The sequence below is a fragment of the Odocoileus virginianus genome, chromosome 7, assembly GCF_023699985.2.
Source record: "Odocoileus virginianus isolate 20LAN1187 ecotype Illinois chromosome 7, Ovbor_1.2, whole genome shotgun sequence".
Classification (NCBI taxonomy): Eukaryota; Metazoa; Chordata; class Mammalia; order Artiodactyla; family Cervidae; genus Odocoileus; species Odocoileus virginianus.
The window spans coordinates 83,806,068-83,823,058 of NC_069680.1; the positions used below are offsets into that span (position 1 = coordinate 83,806,068).

The following is a 16,991-nucleotide window of genomic DNA, read 5'->3' on the forward strand; positions in this document are numbered from 1 at the left end:
CTTCTACCTGGTATTTTCTCATGAACTCTAAAGTAGTGAATTTTAATGTGAACTGTTAAAAAAAAAAAGTATGAAACTTGAGCTTCTCACAGTAACCTGAAGCACAGTCACTATATTGTGTCCTCCGCCCAGTCCTCTAATACAACGTTTAGATGACCTTCTCCCTCCTAGAAGTAAGAACACTGGATTACAGAATGAATGTAAGGTAGGTCATTTACTATTCACTCATCCCTTCACTGGGACCTAGCTTGTCCAGGGCTATTAAACATGGAAAGAACGGACACGATCTTTGCATTCTTCATCTCCTTTTCATTTGTGGCATTCTGAAGTATAGTACTTCCGGGACCGCCCTGGTGGCCCATTAGTAAGACCCCACATTCCCAATGCTGGGACCGTGGGTTTGAGCCCTGGTTGAGAGACTAAGATCCTGAATGCCACAGTGTGGCCAAAAATAAATAAAATACTTCCCATTTGTATTTTGTCCTGATCCTTGGCCAGTGACGCTGGGCAATGGTGATGGACAGCCAGTGAATACAGTCTCTCATGGAAATTTATTTATCAGAAACCAAGTATTACATAGCTATTGAGTCTTCTGTTGAACTTAATAGAATGCTTTTCCTCAGCAAGCTTTCTCAGAAGGAGAAAAAAAAAAAAAAAAGGAAGTGATTGGCTTCATGAAGAACTTTTTGGCCCTGTTTTTGTTGTTTTTTTTTTTAATATTTTTAAAAATGTATTTATTTTTAATTGGAAGGTAATTACTTTATAATATTGTGTTGGTTTCTGCCTTACGTTAGCATGAATGAGGTTCAAAATTGACCTCCCTTTTCATCCTCCCTCCCACCTCCCACCTCATCCCATCCCTCTAGTTTGTCACATAACAACAGATTTGCGCTCCCTGCATCATGCAGCAAATCCCCACTGGCCCTGTTTGATGCTGAGTGCTGTGTTTGGTCTGGGGTGCAGTGGATGAGGACACATTCCGCCCCATGTCTGCTGAGAAGGAAACAGAAAGCTGATGACTTACTCAGTAAGAGCAGCCTCACTTCCTGTGTCATAGACACACACCTTGTCAATTCAAAGACCTTATTCAAAGGGCTTGGTCAAGTGGGTTTCTGGTTTAGATATCTCTTTTACTGTAGTCTCAGGGTCTCTCTATTTCTGTCTATAAATTAAAGAAGTTGGTAGAAAAGTGAATTAGTATTTCATCGAGTGCCTACCTATTTCAGATGTGACGCTGCCCTTACCTTTACAGTCAGTTACACTGTGTGGTTATCTCCCTATTGGAAGCATTTGATTTTTTTATGCAACGAAGGAGTTTGTGATTCGAGTGAATGAGCACCAATTATCCCTGTCACCTTGTTGGATAATTTGGAAAGAGTCTTTTAGCTATTAGCAGGCTATTAGCATAACAGACATTAAAATGATGAAAATATCGGTGATTACTTCAATCCCTAAGGGCTATAAGGTCTCTTTGACAAAGTGCATAATATAAAAAGAAGCAGATATTTTGTTTGAGGGGATCTATCTGCGTTTGTTGCCAAAGAGAATCCTTTAGCTCCTAGTGGAAACTGACACGACGTGGGCTCATTAAATGTCCTTTGATAGTTTCTGAAGGAGATGGCTGAGTGCGTTGGAAAGATTGCTGAGCTAGGAGTCAGCTTCCGTGTTCCAGGGTGAAAGCTGTCTCACCTTTCCAAGCCTCTGAGCCTTCTGCAAATTGTAGATGTCCTTTGTGCTACCGCAGACATTTCTGTGAAACTGAAATGGTGTAGTGTAGGTGGATACCTGCAAAGTGCCGTACAGGGAAGTGTGGATTAGAAGTAAAGGACTGCATTGCATTATGTTGGAAGACTTCATGAGATTTGTGGGTTGAGGTCAAGGTTCACTGAGATGCTCCCAACAAAGTGAAACCAACAGGCAATTTCAGACTAAATGCAAGTTGTAATTACATGACTTAGCTGTGCTGTGGGTCCATGGTTTACCCAGTTCACACCTTGTTAATTTGTTCAACTCTTTTTTTTTGTTTTTTCTGGTGAGAATGCATCTCATTCCTTTAAACTTTCTCAGTTCTTTTTCTCAGTTCTTTGGGAGTTGTTATTGTTGCGCCTCAAGAGTATTTATCCCTATTTATTATCCCTAGGATTTCTCCTCCTTCTTCATTTTTGAAAGTCATACATCCAACTTTGATATAAGAATAAAGAACAAAATATCAAAATAATGATTCATTGTTCTATAGATGAATGTACACAGGGAATTTTACAGTTCTAAAATCTTCTGTGCTTCTGATTACTACATAAAGTTAAACTTCCCCGTTCTATAGTTCTGTAAATATATATTATCTAGAAAGAACTTTTAGCAAAGTATATGAGCCTTTTGCTGTTTTATATTGTCTTTCTTTATGGAAGCAAAAAGTCATATTATATATCAGTTTGAAACTGATTTCTTTCCTTGATGCTTTCGCTTTGGGAAGCTTGCATACTTCCATAATTTAATCTTGCCACATCCTCTGCTGTTACTGTTCTACTGGCAAGAGGTAAAACATGGGTCCAAAGAGTTTCTCCCCTTTCTGAGCTGCGTGTTGGCAGATCTGGGTTTTGAGCCCAGGGCTCTGACTTCTGTCTTCGATGGAAAACACTTTGACCGCTGTAGATCATTTCTACTGATAATGAATAAAGAAAACTGTGCAGCTTGGCTGGGTTCAGTGAGAGTCCTGATGGTCAGGCAGTCCAAGCTGACGCTCCTTTAGAGCTGAGTTCACAGCCTGGCCAGCAGTGATTCTGGTTTCAAGCACCCATTTCTTAGTGGTAAAGGGAGGGTCCTCTTCCAGAAAACCGGAGGTATCACTTGGAAGGGATGATGATGCCATTTGGCGGCCGTCCCGGTTGTCTCTGAAGTCCTGGGTCCATACTACAGTGCTGGACAGTGAGCATGACTGCCTGTCAGCTGTGAGCCAGAGGGCACACAGCCTCCGCGCTGCCTGAGCCTAGAAGCTGGGGAGTGGGAGCAGCTACAGACGAGAAACTCACGGGTGGGAACCCCTGGTGTAGGCAGCTTCTGGAAGCAGGGAGAACATGAAGAGTGTGGATGTAAGGAAGTTCCTCAGTGTCCCTGGTAGAGGAGTGAGCTGTCGCATGGAGTCCACGATGCCAAGTGTAGACGAACAAGAGGGGCTGCTCGTCAGAATAAAGCAGTCAAACCTCAGATCCTCTGAGCGCTCCAACTAAGGGAGCACTCGTTATTCTGATAGTTTTGCAGCATCACATTTTTTAACCAGCACATTACTTTCAATGCTCTTGGTCTACAGAATGTTTTCCCTTCTAGGACAGCTGACTGGGAGAGATTATGAGACTCAGAAAAGTTATTCTCTAGACAGTCAATGTTAGAAGTTAAATTTGTTTTGATCCCTGAAGCTGAGTTTGTTTTGATCCCTCCCTAGCATGGTAATTAGAAGCGTAAGTAGATGACGTTTGTTATGGAGCAAAGAGGTAGTCATGTAAGTGCTCATGTGCTAGTGATACCCCAGCCTTATCTATGCCTTTGAGTGTCTTCTTTTGGCAGGCACACCATGAAAACGGTGCCAGAAACTAGAAATGCAGCTCAAATCCACTGACTCAATTCGGTGTGTTGAAAGGAGATGGAGCACGTTTCTCAGTGAGGTCTGTGATTTCTCCACCAATATAGGAAAACAAAAGATGGACATCTTCAACAACAGCTCAGCTGCACACAAGATTAGCAGCTCACTTGTTCAGAAATGGGCTTTCCTAGTAGCTCAGTTGGTAAAGAATCCGCCTGCAGTGCAGGAGACCCAGGTTCGATCCCTGGGTCAGGAAGATCCCCTGGAGAAGGAAATGGCAACTCACTCCAGTACTCTTGCCTGGAGAATTCCACAGACAGAGGAGTCTGGCTGCAATAGGCCATAGGATCACAGAGAGTCAGACATGACTGTGCGACTCTCTTCAGAAATGACTTCTTGGATCTTTTTTGTATTTGGTCAGTTTGGGTTTGAATTGTCCTTTGTTCACTGGCCAGAAATGTGTAACAAGTGCCCTTCACCAGTGCCGGATGCTCCGATGAGTGGGGACCCTGCCTGGCATCCTGTGCTCAGACCACACCAGCTGGACAGAGCAGCGTGCTCAAGGGCAGGCACAGTTTCTGGTACCTCCTGCAGCCTGAGCACCTCTGAAGGCTCATTTGTAATTTTATTTTACACCTCTTCCCATTTCCCTAAAAATTGGCTGAATTTCCATATGTATCCTTCAAGGATTTCCTCATACATATGGAACAGAACTGAGTTTGACTAGCTTTGATGATATGTTATACTTAGTCATATTATTTGATGTCTTGGTCATAAGAAGTAAACAAAGCAAATATCTAGTTTGTGAGAGTAGTTACCATAAAAGTGTCATAGCAGAATTAATTTTGATTTTAAAATCAAGTCATTCTTTAAGCTTATTTTCATGAGGGCAAAAGAATGCCCGTGTTTAGTATTAAAAGCTCATTTACATATGACCTTGTGCAAGAGGATGGAAATGAAATATTCAGCCCCCATTCTCTCTTCAGCCTAATGTGTGGCACAAGTTTTTGTCAGTGGTCTCAAAAATATTAGTCATGATTATGCATTTATATAGCATTTTTTTCATCCAAGATTGAAGCTAAATTACAGCCTCTTACTAAAGACTACAGTCTGTGAGCATGAATTAAAGACGCTGTACTACCCAGCTGTCTGTCTTTTCCTTTTTTGTTCTTTCTTTTTAAACCAAACCCAGTAAACTGAAAACACAAAGCAACCGCTGAAATGTGCCCTTTGTCCCCTAAGAGTCAAGGTTCACATGCCTTTCATTCAAAACACAATTCCAGGACTCTTCACTGCTAGAGATTCCTTGACTTGGATGATTCAGGCAGCTTTAGCCTTTGAGACCCCAAAGCCTGAGGTTCACCTGAACATCCAGTGACTTGGTTAGGGTGGAAGATAGGATTCCGTTTTCTTGATGTTTTCATGTATGCTAATATCCCACCTTCAAGATTTCTGGTTAGGTCATTGGCCATATGCATGAATCAGTAGTCCCAGGGGATGTTGTATCTAATTAAATAGAAAGACACTTGGAAACAGTATGAATCCGTGAGCAAAAAATTGTAGCATCTTAGCACTTTATTTTAAAAAATGCAACCCAATATAAATCTTGGCTTATTAAATTTGTCCAGTTATTTAGCACATTCATTAAATCCAGAGTAATTTAAACTTGCCTAGGTAAAAGAACCTCACATATGCAGATGACACCACCCTTATGGCAGAAAGTGAAGAGGAACTAAAAAGCCTCTTCATGAAAGTGAAAGAGGAGAGTGAAAAAGTTGACTTAAAGCTCAACATTCTGAAAACTAAGATCATGGCATTTGGTCCTATCACTTCATGGGAAATAGATGGGGAAACAGTGGAAACAGTGTCAGACTTTATTTTGGGGGGCTCCAAAATCACTGCAGATGATGATTGCAGCCATGAAGTTAAAAGACGCCTACTCCTTGGAAGGAAAGTTATGACCAACCTAGATAGCATATTAAAAAGCAGAGACATTACTTTGCCAACAAAAGTCCGTCTGGTCAAGGCTATGGTTTTTCCAGTGGTCATGTATGGATGTGAGAATTGGACTGTGAAGAAAGCTGAGCGCCGAAGAATTGATGCTTTTGAACTGTGATGTTGGAGAAGACTCTTGAGAGTCCCTTGGACTGCAAGGAGATCCAACCAGTCCACCCTAGGGGAGATCAGTCCTGGGTGTTCATTGGAAGGACTGATGCTGAAACTGAAACTCCAATACTTAGGCCACCTGATGTGAAGAGTTGACTCATTGGAAAAGACCCTGATGCTGGGAGGGATTGGGGGCAGGAGGAGAAGGGGATGACAGAGGATGAGATGGCTGGATGGCATCACTGACTTGATGGACATGAGTTTGAGTAAACTCCAGGAGTTGGTGATGGACAGGGAGGCCTGGCGTGCTGTGATTCATGGGGTCGAAGAGTCAGACACAACTGAGCAACTGAACTTAACTGAACTGAGGTAAAAGAGATGAATTTTGCTTTGGGGGAAGGAGAGTTAAAAGATAAGTCAAGTTTACTGATAAAGAGATAATCCCTACTCATTCTCTGCAACAGACATCATATCTTTTTATGATGCTTCCTTTAGTTCGTCCCTTCTATTCTCAAAGGGTAGCTAGCACCACCATTCATTTGACTTCCCGATCCAAAAAGCAGAACACTGTTTTGATTTCTCTCTCTCTCTCCATCCCAAGCTCCAAGTACTGTTGATTTGACAGATTAGAACTTTTACCCCATTTTGCTGTTTCAAAGAATGAACTTTTCTGTGTCCCACCTTTGTGTGGGGACTGCCCCCCCCCCCCCCCCCCCCCGCCTTCTCCTCTCCAGACACTTAGGATCTCTGCTTTAACCTAGGAGTCTGAATTCTACCATAATATGTCTTGACACATCTTTTTTCCCCTTTAGTTCTGGAAATTTTGTGTTATTATTTGCCGATCATTTCCTCCCCACCTTTTCCTCTCCTCTTTCTCTGTTAGGTGAATTTAGACTTCGTAGATTGAACTTGGATTTTCTGGCTTTTAGGGAAAAGCTCCTCTGTTTACCTTCCATCTGTCATACTGGATTTTTTATTTTGAATTTCGGTCATCCTTTTTTTAAATTTCGGGCTTCCTTGGTGGCTCAGTGATAAAGAATCTGCAATTCAGGAGACCTGGGCTTGGTCCCTGGGTTGAGAAGATCCCCTGGAGAAGGGAATGGCAACAGACTCCTGTTATTCTTGCCTGGAGAATCCCATGGACAGAGGAGCCTGGTGGGCCGCTGTCCGGGGGTTGCAAAGATTGGACACGACTGAGCGACTGACACTTTCACAGGTTCCTTCTCTTTCTCTGAGGGTGGTGAGCCCCATGGCAGGGCGACATGGCTTGCACCTGCTTGCGTTTATTGTGGAGAAAGATCCCTGTGCTTTGCAGGATGATCCTGAAGCTGGGTTTGAAGGAATGAGGAGTGACTTGGGGATCTCGTTTCCAGCAGGCTTTTACTTCACCTTTTGTTTCCATCTCTGCCCTTCCGGGTGCCTCCTGGCCTTGAGTTCCTCCTTTCAGGTGTGTCCCCTTGGCCTTCGCTGCTGCCCGCTGTTGCCTGAGGGCCCAGTGCTGGCTGGGGTCTCACTGTTCACTCCTTCCCTTTCTCTTCCACCCTCTGTGGCGCCTGTTGCTTCCTGTTCCTGCCCCTGCTCAGGTGTGCAAGGGGGTGGGCCTGCTTCTCCTTGTCTTTCTCCTTGTACATCTTGGGTTTGCCTTTCTCTGCTCCACTACTGGCATTCCACCACTTGCCTTCTATCTTTATGTACTGTATCATCAGCTTTGTTGATGATCAAGTTTGTTTTTGGTTTTTGTTCTCTTTGTTCCTTTGTAGTGATTCTGAAAAGTGCTACTCCACTGTCTTGAGGATGCAATTCTCCTTTTTAGAGAGTGATACCTTATTGCACTGATAGATTTCCTAGAGGGTGCATATGAGAAAGTTTTTCTGTTGACTGCAGAATGTCTAGGGAGAGACAAGGCTTCATCCACATGCTAAATTGGGACAATTTACCCTGACACTCAAATTTGAGATTCACCCAGTCTTCCTGTGTCCTCGCCAAACACCAGTTGGCTTTGCAGATCACTTTAGTCAAGTCAGTAGTATCAATCATGTGTGCACAATGTTAACTGGAGGGATGTCTGACTTAGATCATATTTTTGAGGCTAAAGGGTCTTACATCCCTGACCGGTCAGTTGATCCTGTGGGAGATGACCTTGTGGGGAGCCATGACACGAGTTCAAGGGAGTGACCATGGCAACTAAGTGACTAAGTAGTGACTAAGTGATAACTAAGTAATAACTAATGTGATTTCAACAGGATGGGCATTCAGGCTTTTCCTTGACTTGTGACAGCTTTTGTTGAATTTGTTTTTCACTTTTCTCAGATTCAGGGGAAACAAGTGACATGTGACTCAAATTCCTGATTATAAGACTGTACTTTTATGTATCTGCTCAGATTATATATGAGGTGTTTTTAATCTATTAATGTTTATTTATCACCCAGTTTCAATGCAAATAATTCCGTGTATGCAGATTGGTTAAAGATCAATCCCAATCTGCCCAGGGAGTTTGCAAACTACTTGGAGAGACAGAGCCTGTGCATGAAACCCCTGACAGCCAAGGTTAACCAGAGCCACAGGCTTGAGACCAGATCCTCCTGGTCTGTGCCGGGTGACATGCAGACAAGGTCACTGTCAGCCAGGTCTGCTACTGAGGGAGGATGGCCTTGCACCATCACCTGTGAGCCCCGAGAAGCACATCGAGGCCGTGAGTGAGTCGGGCTGATGGCTCACTGCTGGGCACCCCCTGACCGTCTCTTCTTGGCTCACAGAGGGTGTTCGGAGCTCTGCCGGATCCCCATGGTGGAGTACAAGCTCGACAGCGAGGGTGCCCCCTGTGAGTACAAGACTCCTTTCCGGAGGAACACCACGTGGCACCGCGTGCCCACGCCCGCCCTGCAGCCCCTGCCCAGGGTCTCCCCGGTGCCCGGCACGCCCGACCGGCTGCAGTGCCAGCCCCTGCTCCCGCAGGGCCAGGCCGCCATCCCCCGCAGCACCTCCTTCGACCGGAAGCTGCCCGATGGTACCAGGTAAGCTGGTGGCCCTGGTGAAGCCCTGACTTATAACTTCACGTGGTTGGGGGACTTGTGTGTGGCTTATTTCTGAATTCATTTCTGAATTAGCTTGTTCAGACCACGTGGGCAGCAGGGCCACCAGGCAGGCCCCGAATGCTGGGCACTTGTGGTCCCAGCCAGCGATGGTGCCGATGGCATGCAGGTCTCCCCCACAGACACCACCCCCCAGGGCCACCACTGTACCTCTCCACGATAATCCTCCTGTCAACTCGCTCTCCAAACCACGGTGGGAAACCATTCTGCAAGAGCCTCTAGATAAGCCTGAACAGTTTTGAGTATAAAGAAAACAAAGCCACAGAAAGCATTGATGAAATCCTGTCATCCTAATGGTCGCAGTATTTTCAGAGGTCCTAAGATTGTTGGTATCTCTTTGCTTTTCTCTCTCATTTTAAGCGGAGGGAGTTGAGTTTAAAATTAAGTTTTTCTCTGAGAGGGTGCACCTGTTCAAGAGTGAAGTCCAATAGCGTTAGAAGCTGGTGAGGATTTCGAGACATGTCACGGAGAGGCAATTTTAAGTGAACAACATAGTAGGTTTGTTGTTATTACTGATTTTTACTCCCTTTGTTTTAACTTTCACATAACTTCTGGGCTGTGGACACATCAAGAGGTTCCTCAGAATTCTGTTAGGCTTTCATCTAATAGAGCATATGTCATAAGCAGACACTGAGCCAGGCCGCCCGCTGAACGTGTCATCACCCCATCCTGTTCCTCGGCCTCTCCCATTCTCCAGTTTCCTCCTCTGAAAAGTGAACTTAGCAATAATGGAGACCTCCACAGGGCATTGTGATGACTGAATCAGTCCACAGAGGTTAACTGCTTAGAACACTCCAGGCCCATAGACGCAAGTCTCTGTAGGTGTTAATAATAATTACTAGGATTAAAACATATGGTCTTCCTCTGACTTCTCCAGTCTGTTTTTCCACGAATGAGTGCAGGAATGGTGTAACTCTAACTTGACAGTAAATCATCTGGGCTCTGGATCTCCCTTCTCAAAGGTCTGCTGAGTTTATAATATTCAGAGAAATGCATCCAGTAGGTAGCCTGGGTGTAAAGGGCTGACATCTGGAAGGGAAGGGGTCTATAGAACCTCCCTTATTAACATATAATTTAGTAAATTATAAGGAATTCTTTTGGGCTTCCCAGATGGCGCTAGTGTTCAGGAACCCACCTGCCAGTGCAGGAGACGTAAAGAGACTTGGATTCAATCCCTGGGTTGGGAAGATCTGCTGCAGGAGGGCATAGCAACCCACTCCAGTATTCTTGCCTGGAGAATCCCTTGGACAGAGGAGCCAGTCCATAGGGTTGGCAAGAGTAGGACAGGACTGAAGCAACTTAGCATGCATGCGCACACTCAAGGAAGGCTTCTAATAGCAAAATGGAAAGTTGGCAAGCACGTCTTCATCAAATGAGTTCTTACAAGTGTCACTCATTTTTGTGTGTCTGAAATAAATAGGATTACATTCAGTACATGTGCAGAAATAAATGGTTTTGCCAAATTTAGTTTTCTCTCTGCCTCAGTTTTAAATATAGAACCACAATGTCCCTTGCATTGTCTCACAGACCAAGTAGTAGTGATGTTTTCATAATTCTGTGTATTCTATTGCTGTTCCCCATGTTTACTGGGATCATTAGCTGTGCTTTCAATCTTTAGATGCTAAAGCCTTGTTTCTGCCACATCTCCTTCCTATAATAAATTACCATAAAACCCCTGAAATCTCATGGTGTCACCAATTCTGTTTATTTGTTCCATGATCGCAGTGTGTGTTTCCCCTTTTCTCTGTCACTGAGAAATGAATTCATTTGTAAGTCAAAACAAGCCGGGTGCAGGTGTTGGCAGCCCACCTCGGTGCCTGTTACTGACTGTGGCCAACCTTTCAGAAGCTCGCCCAGCAACCAGTCATCGTCCAGCGACCCCGGACCCGGCAGCAGCGGACCCTGGAGGCCACAAGCTGGATACGACGGGTACCGCTCCTTCCCCTTCTGTGGGCTCCTGGGGGGACATGTCTCCAGGGCACATGGAAGCGCTTACTGTGCACGAGGCCACTGGGGGACAGGGGGCTCAGATAGGACTTTGTTAGGACCAGTGCTTCCAGACTGGGTGGCTCATCATTTCTGTGAAAGTGGGCTCATTTGTCTATATCCTGAGCTTGTCTGTTTTCTTCTTTTTAATAAGGGAGAGTCTTTTTGAACACATGAAAATTAAGGATTTGGAGACTCTGTGGGTGATGGCCCTTGGGAGTTTCCCTTCACTTACATTGCTGACAAGGAGTAAATTCACAGCCATTCTTGAAAGTGTTTTTCTCCCCAAAACACAGCCCAGTGTCTGAGGAGGCAGATTTAGCATGTGACACATTTCCTCTGCCTCCTATGAGAGCAAGTGGAAGCTGGATGCAGGGCCGTGCCTGTTGTGTGTGCACACAGCGCCCAGGGGCCAGAGGGCACCTGTGGACAGGACCCAGGATGGGCAGATGCCGTAACTCGAGGAAACAGCCGTACACTATTGGAAAGAGGAGGGCCCCTCCAGGGATGTGGCTGTATTTTTGCAGGGAAATGCAGGCGTTGCCCCCAGCAGCAGTGTTTCTGTGCATTGTTGCAAGCCAGTGTCGCCTCTGCCGCTCGAAGGAGCTGGGTGCACGAATGAGGTGATGGACCATCCAGGCAGCCGGGGGGCTTGCACCAGATAAGAGACGCTTCTGTTCCTGCTCTCACATGTCCCCAGAGAAACCCTCTCCTGGCAGCCTCTCTCCTGGTTTGAGCTGAGAAGTAGAGATTTATACTTCAAGTTACATGCATTCCCAACCTTAGATGCTGAATGGGGTTCTTAAAAGTTGTACTTTTTTTTTTCTTTAATTTTTGAGATGGTTAGATAGCATCACAGATTCAATGGACGTGAATTTGAGCAAACTCTGGGAGATAGTGAAGGACAGGGGAGCCTGGTGTGCTGCAGTCAAAGGGGTCACAAAGAATTGGATATAACTTAGAGACTGAACAACAATAACAAAAAAGTTGTACCTAAAGAATCTTTCTCCTTTGAGTTGCATTTTTAAAGTAGATGGGAGAGGCTTTATGTCATTGGAAAAACCACGTCTTGGGTTTTTCTGCAGATCAGGATTTAGAACTGGGATTCTGGAAGAAAGGGTCCCTTTGTAACAAAAATAAGTTTTCTGCAGTTTCCTTTGGAAGAGTAAATTGTCCTATTTGGGGATTTTCATAAAACAAAAGTCCGGCTAGCTGTAGTCTAGCGGCAAATGGATCTGATTTTCTTTTTCCTTAAAAAATGTGATATAAAGAAGCATCAGTACAAGAGAAGCAGTGACGGCGAAAGCAGCGAGCTTGTGCTCAGTCCATCAGGGACCCCAACAGTCCTTTCAGCCCCCGGTGCTGGCCTCCTCCTTTATCTGCAAATAGTGTCATCCAGGTGCCTCTTAGGACCCAGGGCTGACAGGGGAGCCCCCAGGTGCAGATGCTTTAAGCTGCTCTCTCTGCAGGGCTGCGGCCGCAGAGCGCCTCTGACTAGGGACCCCCGGGAGTGCCCCTCTGGGGACAGCGCCCGCGGGGGACACTGGCGGGGCAGCGTGCGGGCGAGGCTCAGCTCTGTGCTCTCTCCAGGTGCCAATCTCCCCTGCTGCTGGAGCACCAGGGCTCCGGCCCTTTGGAGTGTGACGGGGCCAGGGAGCGGGAGGACACCGTGGAAGCAAGCAGACACCCCGGTAATATGGACCCCACCCCTTCCTCCCCCTTCACTGGCTTATTCACCCTTTCACGTCTGGTCAGCACCATCCCGCCCTGTGCACGGTGGCTGCTGGGCACCCCAAGGTTGTCTGGGCTGTGCCCATAGCTGGTGGTGCCTGGGAAACAGACCGTGGGCATCGTGGGGCGGTTCGTCTGGAGGGCCTCTCTCTGGGTAGGACCAGAAGGTCCTACAACCACAGTCCTGATCATGGTCACTGAACCATGTGTTTGGCCCCTGAGTTTCTCTGCTCCTTTGTTAACACTAGAAATTAGATCTTTAAGGCTTCTCTCTCTGTGTGTGACAGAAACCAAATGGCATGGCCCGCCTTCCAAAGTCCTGAGCTCCTATAAAGAAAGAGGCCTGCAGAAAGACGGAGGTTGCAAGGATTCTCCCAATAAGCTTTCTCACGTGAGTCCTGTCATCATGAACTAAGGCTTCTGTTCATCTCAGCACTCGTGATTTATTAGCATTGTTGCCAGGGATTCTCAGTGGCATCTCTTATCTCATAAGGGTCTTGGGTGAAGTTAAAAAGAAAAAAAAAAAGGTTTTCTTTTTCTCTCTCTCCTTTTATAAAGAAATACAGAGAAAAGTCATCCAGTAAATTATTGGCAAAGCCAGGATTGTAACCTCAGCCTTTGATCCTTGGTAGTTTTAATCTGTTGACTGTTATCCACGTGTGGGCAAAACCCAGGAGCAGAACCTGTGCAGCAGGGTGTGCGGCGGGTGATGCTCTGCCTGGTGCTGGCCACTCAGGGAGCGGCTGCAGACAGCACGCAGGGACACCGGAGAGCCAGCCGACAGGCATCCCATGTGGTTCTCTTTACTTTTTGCAGAAATGAAAAGGAGCCATGTAGGTGACTGTAGCTCAGTGAAATGAAACTACCAGTTAAATGTGCAAACAGGAATTTTAGTTGTTGCCAGATGAAGCCAACCTTACAACGTAGCTCATTTTTCAAAATTTGCAGACATCTTATCAGGTCCTGACCTGAGCTGTTAATTTTCCTCTCCTCTCATTGGCCAGCCTCAGAGCTGTTACCTGCAAACATGTGGCCACCATCTCTCAGCTGTATCCTAACCTTGTCTTGAGCTGGCCTCGTGGAGCCAATTGATGGCACCAGGACAGGGAGAGTGGGGGCGGGGGTGAACTTGAGAAGATCCACTTGTGATAACAAAGGGCATCGGGATTTGCTTAAGGATCTGATAGGGTGGAGGGAAGGAAGGAAGAAGAGAGGGACGGAAGGAAGAAAGGGAAGATGAAAAGAAGGAAGGGCCAAACCACTTGAAAATCACAGGTGGCTGGGTCTCATGACTCCACAGCCCTTGGCTGACCATCCAGGCTGAGAGGCGGGGTCATGTCTGTACCAGGACATCATCAGATGGGACATTTAGTCTGCTCTCTTGGTTTCATCTTCCAGGGACCTCAGTGCACCCCCAAGAGCACCCCCTCTCGTCATCCCCGGGTCTGCCTGACTGGGGCTCTAGGAGGGTGTGTGGCTCATGCTTACACAGTGCGTCTGCACACGTGAGCCAGTTGGGTCTGCACAGTGATCCCTGTGCTCAGTATAATAAGTAGAGAGGAGCTAAGTGACTGGCCAAGACCCCCCACTGTGATTCACACCGGGTCTTCTGCCCCACACCCAGGACTGGCCCTGTCCATGTCAATGTCACAGGAGCGTTCGCTGAAGAGAGGCTGCTTTCCTCCTCTTAATTCCCCATGTACTTCCCCAGCTTCTAGAGCCTTTGTTAACTACCTTCCGATTAGTGACAGTGTGGCAATACTTCTGTGTTCATGTACAGATAATTGAGCAAAGACTTGAAAAGATACCCATTTAACTTAAGATGAATGATGGGAGGAATTGTGACTCAGGGACTTTTGCGTGAAACCAGGATGTTTTTGAAAAGTAAATTCTTGCCTTGCTTCCCTCTGACAAGCGAGTAGAAAGCGTTCAGGTGAAATCATCAGGTTTGTAGCTTCGTGAGTCTGGGGAGAATAATCGCCTTCGTGTAGAAGCAAAGTGTGGGGTTTGTCTGAAGCCTCCCCGTTTCTCTCTTCTCCAGATCGGAGATAAAAGCTGCTCCAGCCACTCCAGCAGCAACACGCTGTCCAGCAACACCTCCAGCAACAGTGACGACAAGCACTTTGGGTCTGGGGACCTCATGGATCCCGAGTTGCTGGGGCTGACGTACATCAAGGGGGCCTCCACGGACAGCGGCATTGACACTGCCCCGTGCATGCCCGCTGCAGTCCTGGGCCCCGTGCACCTGGCGGGCAGCCGGTCCCTGGTCCACGGGCGGGCAGAGCAGTGGGCCGACTCCGACATCCCGGGGCCCGATGATGAGCAGGCCAAGATGTACGCGGTCCATGGCTACGCGCCTGGCATCTCCACCAGTGGTGCTGCCGACGGCAGCCTGGGCGACCTCAGCGAGATTTCGTCCCACTCCAGGTAAGGACCTCCCCACGCTGTGACCAGCAGCTACTCGGGGCACCCTGGGCGCCATCATCTGCTGCTGGGGTGGGGGCAGGGGCCCGAAATAGGACCAGAAGGCGCCTGAGAGCATCGTCACCTGTGGGCCACACTGCCTAACTTCAGATGGAGGGCTTGTGTTCAGAGGCTCATTTGAAATGTGCACGTGAACAAGTTTGTGATTGCATCTTTCTTTCTCTTTAAATTTGAGAGAAAATGAAACAGAGATGCTCACAGCTGTCATCAGGCCACTCATGTTTCTCTGTCAGTTCAATCTGTTGTCCCTGGGACTTCCCTGGTGGTTCAGTGGTTAAGACTCCATGCTTCCACTGCAGCAGGCATGGGTTTGACTCCTGATCAGGGAACTAAGATCTCACATGCCCCCCAAAAAGTGAAAAGTTCAATTTGTTGTCCCAGATTTTCAGGAGGTGTGGTAACAGCTGGACGATACTCAGATGATGACAGACAGTAACGAGGGGTGGTCTCTGTGCTGTCCGCATAAATGCCTGTGCCCCAGTCTCCTGTTCCACGGGCCCCCTTATACAACCATGTGCTGGAAATGTGTTCAGATTGATGGTCCACTTTCTTTTTCAATGTAATGACTGGTTACATCTAAAGGAATTACGCTCTAACTATAGATGTTTAATATATTTTTATGAGTAGTTTTCAATTCCTATATGCCAAGTGTGTACAGTGACTTTAAAACTCATCACTGGTGATTCCTCCCTTCAAAGACTAAGCAAAGAACTGCATTGATACAGGTTTGGCCGTGGCTAGAATTTCCTGCACATCAATGACCCCTGTCATTTTCCTTCTTATCTGCAAGGCCTTCCCTCCTTCAGCTCTGAGTCATCATCTGACTTTCCCCCAGAATTCTTCCAGCTGCTGGAGGGTAGTCAGATGAACAGTATAGGACCTTCCCTCCTGGCATCCAGGGCCATGGCCAGTGACGATGCTCAAGGCCAGCACTGGGTTCAACACGCGGACCTCTTGCCCTCCTTGGCTTCTTGGCCCTGCCCTTCACTCCACCTGCTCCTCATCCTCACATGGTCTCTGCTGAGCCTGGAGGGATGAACCGATGGACCATAGCGAGGCTAGCTGTGACCACAACAGCAGACACGGGAATTGCATCGGCTATCCTCTCAGTTGAGACAGAGATCTCATCAGCAGTGCCTAGATTTTCATGATTGATATCATGGGATATGTCTCATCTTGTTTGAAAAACCTTTTAGACTTCTTAGTCCTAGAAATTAACAAATTAATTTTTTTACATAAATTGAAAGCACAAAGATGCCTGTTCACACAGACATGCTCACTGCTGCCTTCCTGCTTTTCTTTTCCCGTCATTAACATCATCATTGGCGCCTTAGTAGCACAAATGATCATTTTGTGACCTTCTAATGTTTGTTCCAAGTGTAGAAGATTTGTAAAGGGGCTGGTTTTCTGATAACCTTGCTAGACAAGTGTAAATGGCATCACAAACAGAATTTTGCATTACTGTTGAGGAAAATTGCTGTGAAAACTGCTTTCCGAGCACCTTCATTTATGAGTAGAGTCAGGATATCAATGGGGATTTGCAGTAGGTTTTCTGGAGTACCTGAAGCCTCCATTAATGTGATGGGTCAGACAAGTAGAAAGCACTGGGAGGTGCTTGATTGCATTTCTGCTCGATGTTTCTCCTTCCCCGCCCCTGCTTTACGCTGAACACGTGCACAGTGGTTGCAGAAGGGCCGTGGGCCGAGTAAGGTTCTTCTTTGTCACCCAGAAGGCTTTTTCTTGCCATTCTTAGTGGACAGTGACTTTAAAGCCACATTTCAATTGCAGTTGCAGGCTTTTGTTCATATGGAATTTGTCAGTAAATTAAATCTTTTGAGCACTTCCTCCTCCTGTCTGTCCCCTGCAGAAAGGCTGGAGAAAATAAGATTTTAAATATTCTAATTTTTTAGCTTTAAATTTTTTAAAGGATTTTTAATTTTCAAATGTTTTTAAGTGTTTTAAAGTACTATCTACGTTAATATTTTATATTTAAAATAAGATTTGAAATGTTGGTGTGT

At 46.3% G+C, this 16,991-nt stretch overlaps 1 protein-coding gene across 10 annotated transcripts in view; it reads left to right on the plus strand.

The window, feature by feature from the left end:
* Positions 1–16,991, plus strand: part of SIPA1L2 (signal induced proliferation associated 1 like 2) — a 236,048-nt gene that overhangs the window by 180,304 nt on the left and 38,753 nt on the right. For 9 of the 10 annotated variants that reach the window (XM_070471084.1, XM_070471082.1, XM_070471089.1 and 6 more), the window contains 5 exons: positions 8,437–8,694; positions 10,618–10,701; positions 12,349–12,449; positions 12,777–12,880; positions 14,531–14,916. In XM_070471084.1, the coding sequence (XP_070327185.1) occupies positions 8,437–8,694; positions 10,618–10,701; positions 12,349–12,449; positions 12,777–12,880; positions 14,531–14,916 (933 nt within the window). The remainder of the gene's footprint in view (positions 1–8,436; positions 8,695–10,617; positions 10,702–12,348; positions 12,450–12,776; positions 12,881–14,530; positions 14,917–16,991) is intronic. The other variant, XM_070471088.1, reaches the window with a different exon arrangement.